Below are 5214 nucleotides of genomic sequence, written 5' to 3'. Positions count from 1 at the left end.
CTTTCTAGACTGCAGATGCTCTTATAAGTTTACAAAACGTGTTTATTCGGGTTTTTGGCTGATGCCAATGGTGGTGGTGTTGACCCGTATGCGATGGCAGATAGAAGTTGGTGGCTGGTGGGACTAGCTCGAAGAGGATGGATTGAAATACAAAACAAGATTCAATTTAATATTTCATTTCTTCAATTAAAATAATAAAGTTGAGTTGACATATCACATATATCAAAACAAAGTATCAAAAGCAAACAAAAATATAAAAAAAAAACAAAAACAATATTTGTACCTTTTTTAAAAAAATAGTATAGTTTATTTTTGAACGTCCCACGAATCATTCAAATGGATTATTAGTTAAATTTATTATAATATCGAGGTATACTCGTCTTTCGATTTCGAGAAAACCCTTATCTAATGCCAACGTCCGTAAACATTCGCCCGAAAATGATATAAAACTAGTTCAGTTCAAGGATTCAACTAGTGAACGACCGCATACTCGCCTAGTCTTCCATCATCACATGGTGCCACCGAAACTAAACAATGGAGGCATGAATCAAATTTGGGTCGCATGAAACGTCAAGTCTCTCCCATACTACTCCGCCATCAGCTCATTGGCCAACTAACGAATTGGTTTTTATTATCAACTATCATCTTTTGGTCGTTGCCGGTCCCAACTAACAAATTGGCTGATAATGTTCTCAATGGCCCACAACTAACAGAACACTAACGCCGTTAGTTGCATGTCGCCGAAAAAACACTTTTGACAGGAAAAGTCACATTTTTTTTGCCAGAAAACTCAACATGAAAACCATGACCACAACCAATTGACTCACCACCACTTGAGCACCAACCGATTCTAACGATGGTTCCAGGATTTCGATGTCCTCAATAGTTAAGACTTTTACTATAAAAAAGTTCTTAAATATTCGATCTAAGGTTTCAAAGATGTTTGTGACGAAAATATTGAGTTTTTTGCTCAAAAATGTTTTTCCGGCGACATGAAACTAACAAAGTAAACATTTAGTTAGTCATGGACCGTTGGAAATAAATACAATAAAATATAGAATTATTATTATCAGTCAATTCATTAGTTTTCACGTAAAACAAACAAATACAGAAGGAAAGAAAATTGGAATATGAAAACCAAAGCCGTTGTTTGATAAGTTAATGAGTAGCCTTTTCTTTCTTTTTTAAACCTCTAAGATCCCAATCTGACACCAATTTAAAAGATCTCCTGCCCAAAAAATTCCAAAACCCTTTATTTATTTATTATTATTTTCTTATTATCCATTGCCATCTTCCTCTGATCTATGAACAAACTCTGTCACAATCAAATCTATATGGGCTTTTACAGCTAATACTGTTCTTGTAAGTTGGCACAATAGGAAGGTCCACATGAATTAAGTTCAAGGTATGCACACCTCCATATTATTATTATTATTATTATTATTATTCTCTTAACTCCAAAAAAAAAAAAAAAAAAAAAACTATCTTTTTTGTCTATTCATTAGCTTTTCACCAATCTTTACACATACCCACTTGATATTAATGGTGTTTAGGGTTTATTTTTTGTTGGGTGTTCATAATTTCAAGAATCTTGAGTGTTTTGACTTAGATTAAGGTCAAAGTTTAGGGCTTTATTGAGTTTTGACCCTTGGTTCTTGATTTTTGGAATTTTGATGAGTATGGTGTTTATGAGGTGATGAATTGGTGTGATTTTGGTGGGAAGTTGATCAATGTTGTCTGGGAATAATTACTTAAACATGGTCAAACCGTGTTGGAAGGCTTCGGTTGAAGGCGATGAAGGTTGTGGTAGAAAATCTGCAGATCAAATAGGAAGAACAGATGGGTTGTTATGGTATAAAGATTTAGGAGCTCATGTTAGTGGTGAGTTTTCGATGGCTGTGATTCAAGCAAATAATTTGTTGGAAGATCAGAGTCAGGTTGAATCGGGACCGCTGAGTTCTTTGAGTTCGGGCCCGTTTGGAACGTTTATCGGCGTCTATGATGGGCATGGTGGACCGGAGACTTCAAGATTCGTGAATCAAAATCTTTTCGCTAATCTTAAGAGTAAGTTATTGTTATTTGATTCATATTACTAATTAGCTTATATAAAGATCTGGTTTTGGTTATTCGGTATAGAAGATATTATTCATCAATACAGTTTTTCAGTTCTTTTGAATTCTATATTTATGTAACTTTATAATTTTTTTTGAAGATCAAGAATTCAAGATTTTTCTGCAAATGTCATTTCAAGATTTCGATTTGATGTTAGCCAAGTTTGTTATTTATAATAGTTATTATTATTTGATTTATATCATTAGTTAGTTAACTTTATGATAATACTTTTTTTTAGTAATCTATAAAAAGATCCGGTTTTGAATATTATTCACGAATACAGTTTTTCGCAGGGGCGCAGGATATAAGGGCCAGGGGTGCCCCCCCCCCCCCTGTTTTTTCTCTCATTAGTGTAAATTTAGTTGTTTTTTGCCTGGAAATTTTTATACGTAGTGTAATTTGACCTGTTTTCGGCCAAAAGTTTGAGCCCAGCCCCCCTCGTTTATGATTTTTATAATACATTTTGAGTCCCCCCCACCCCGACATTCGTGTCCAAGCTTCGCCACTGGTTTTTCGGTTCTTTTGAATTCTTTCAATTATGGAACTTTATAAACTCTTTGTTTGTTTCGGTTCAGAATTTGCATCGGAAGATCAAGAAATGTCTGCAAATGTTATCAAGAAAGCATTTTTAGCGACAGAAGATGAGTTTCTTTCGGTTGTAAGAGAACAATGGCGTATGTGCCCGCAAATAGCTTCTGTGGGGACATGTTGTTTGGTCGGTGTTATTTGCAACGGGTTGATTTATGTTGCTAACGCTGGAGACTCGCGAGTGGTGTTAGGAAGAGCTGACAGAGGTGTTAGAGGCGTTTCTGCTATACAGTTATCAACCGAGCATAATGCAAGTTATGCTTCTGTAAGAGATGAACTTCATTCTTTGCATCCTGATGATCCAAAGATTGTTGTGTTGAGACATAATGTGTGGCGTGTTAAGGGCATCATACAGGTTAGTTTGATTTTTAGAAAGTCAAACATGGTACTTTTCAAATGAAAAATTAGTTGATGTTTTTTGGGTCCGATTCTTTCATAGTTACAGTAACTTTCTTGTAAGTTCAATACCATTTTTTAGCTTTTCAATAATCATAATTGTTTTTGTCAGTTTTGAAGATATAATGTAGCTCATTTGACTCTGAAAAGTCAACTGTGAACTCTTTCTTTGTGAATATGTCTTTTCGTTCTTTGAAAAAAGATTTGGTCTTCAACTTTAAATCAATTTAGAACAAGCGTTACTTCTTGTTGACTGTTTTAATATCCTAGACTAGATATGAAAAAAGTTCGTTTGACTTTCAGAAACTGTTAGTTTAGACTTTAGAAAGTCAATTCTGTTGACTTATAAGTAACAATCTAGCTTTGACTGTTTCAACCATGAACTCTATGTGAATACTTGTTTTGGTTTTCAGGTTTCAAGATCCATTGGTGACGCATATCTAAAGAAGGCGGAGTTCAACAGAGAGCCTTTATTATCGAAATTTAGGCTGCCCCAACCCTTTTCAATGCCGATTCTTAACGCTGAACCGTCAATATTAATACACAAACTAAATCCTAAGGATCAGTTTCTAATATTTGCATCTGATGGTTTATGGGAGCATCTTACAAACGAGGAAGCAGTTGATATCGTCCATAATTATCCTCGTAGTGTAAGTTTATTATCCATTATCATATATTCATTCTTTTTGCTTTATTCTTAATAGTAAAGAAATAATATATTATTAAGTAACCAAAAAGAATATATTTTTTTACTGTGAAAGTTTTTTTTGTTTTTTTTTTGGCAAAATTGGAGTAAAAGTATCTCAAGTTAGGTTGTGTAGACGACATAGGCCACGTAGACAATAGACACTCCGATGATCAAGTCAGTATGCCATATCAGATGTAAAAACATATAATATATGTAATAATCATAAATAAATAATTAGTTGAAACTTGAAAGATCACACAAATTGATAATTTTATGTTACCTTTCTTTACAACCAATAATTTGGCATATAATATATTATTCAAACACTAAAACTAATTATTATACATGTATCTAAAACACACGTTAGACGTGTTTGGGTATCTTATCTTTGGTTTTAAACACTGAGAACCAATGTTGTAAAAGTAGGTTTACAAGGCCGAGTACTCCGCGAGTACTCGCTACAAGGTATGTCACCGAGGGGAGTTTCTTTTACTCCACCTAGTTACTAAGACTCAATAAAAGGTGGTTAACTTCAGCCAGAATCGCATCTAGTCCGTGAACTTGAGCCGGTTTTGACTTAAAAAAAATGCATAATTCGTATTTATATAATGTTAAAGAAAAAATATAATTTTTTTTAATTAATGATTAGCAATTTTAATAATAATTTATTATTTAAAAATGTAGTTATATTATTTATATTGATATTCACATATATTTTTATAAATATTAGTAAACTAATGATATTTGACATATATATAATATCCAAAAAGTAATTTTCTTTATATTTTCCATGTCCGAGTACTCTCCGAGTACTCCATGAGTATTCCGAGTACACCCAACTCCCCAGTCGGCCGCCTAGCGACTTTTGCAACTTTGCTGAGAACTATAATTAATCGGAACCTTTTAATTTTGTGTAGGGGATTGCTAGAAGACTAGTTAAAGCCACACTTAAAATAGCAGCCAAGAAACGAGAAATGAGATACTCAGATTTGAAGAAAATTGACAGGGGAGTTAGAAGACATTTCCATGACGACATCACTGTAGTCGTCATGTTTCTAGACCCGCCAATAACAAACCGGGCATCTGCACATGGTTCGGTTCTATCAATAAAAGGAAGCCGAGGATTACCACACAGCAACAAGTTGTAGCCTGCTGTTTGAGCGAGCACCCGAAGGAAGGTGCTTTTTGTTGAGCACCCGAAGGAAGCCGAGGATTACCACACAGCAACAAGTTGTAGCCTGCTGTTAATGTTTGTAAATTAAGAGCGATAAAGAATGGTTTAGCGGTAGTTGGAGTCGAGTCGAGTCGGGTGGTGGTTGAATGGAAGTGGAAGGATGTTTATTCTTTCATTCTTAATTAATCAAAGATGTTATGATAATCTTTGTGTTGTTTTTGAGGTCTTCAGATAATGATCTTGAAGAAAAGTGAAT

At 34.3% G+C, this 5214-nt stretch overlaps 1 protein-coding gene across 3 annotated transcripts; it reads left to right on the top strand.

The window, feature by feature from the left end:
• Positions 1 to 1128: 1128 nt before the first annotated feature.
• LOC143618973 (putative protein phosphatase 2C 38) lies at positions 1129 to 4943 on the top strand. 3 transcript variants are annotated; one of them, XM_077091027.1, is made up of 5 exons: positions 1129 to 1693; positions 1724 to 2064; positions 2688 to 3055; positions 3510 to 3746; positions 4702 to 4943. In XM_077091027.1, the coding sequence occupies exons 2-5, from the start codon at positions 1731 to 1733 to the stop codon at positions 4930 to 4932; spliced, it is 1170 nt and encodes a 389-aa protein (XP_076947142.1). In that variant the 5' UTR covers positions 1129 to 1693; positions 1724 to 1730; the 3' UTR covers positions 4933 to 4943. The 3 variants fall into 3 exon arrangements, with proteins under 3 accessions (XP_076947142.1, XP_076947144.1, XP_076947143.1); XM_077091029.1 differs by having other exon boundaries at positions 1130 to 1405; positions 1588 to 2064; XM_077091028.1 differs by having other exon boundaries at positions 1130 to 1405; positions 1554 to 2064.
• Positions 4944 to 5214: the final 271 nt, after the last annotated feature.

The sequence above is a fragment of the Bidens hawaiensis genome, unplaced genomic scaffold (genome assembly GCF_021521415.1).
Source record: "Bidens hawaiensis isolate Kalapana, Puna unplaced genomic scaffold, B.hawaiensis_p1.1 tig00002343_1, whole genome shotgun sequence".
Classification (NCBI taxonomy): Eukaryota; Viridiplantae; Streptophyta; class Magnoliopsida; order Asterales; family Asteraceae; genus Bidens; species Bidens hawaiensis.
Note: the sequence above shows the minus strand (reverse complement) of the source record. Positions and strands in the feature narration are given on the sequence as shown.

What these genes read in the sequence shown, in the direction of transcription:
- LOC143618973 (XM_077091027.1), top strand. Translation starts at nt 1,731, where the DNA reads ATGTTGTCTGGGAATAATTACTTAAACATGGTCAAACCGTGTTGGAAG. An exon ending in TCTTTTCGCTAATCTTAAGA is followed by an intron (nt 2,065 to 2,687) that starts GTAAGTTATTGT and finishes GTTTCGGTTCAG; the next exon opens with AATTTGCATCGGAAGATCAA. An exon ending in TCCATAATTATCCTCGTAGT is followed by an intron (nt 3,747 to 4,701) that starts GTAAGTTTATTA and finishes AATTTTGTGTAG; the next exon opens with GGGATTGCTAGAAGACTAGT.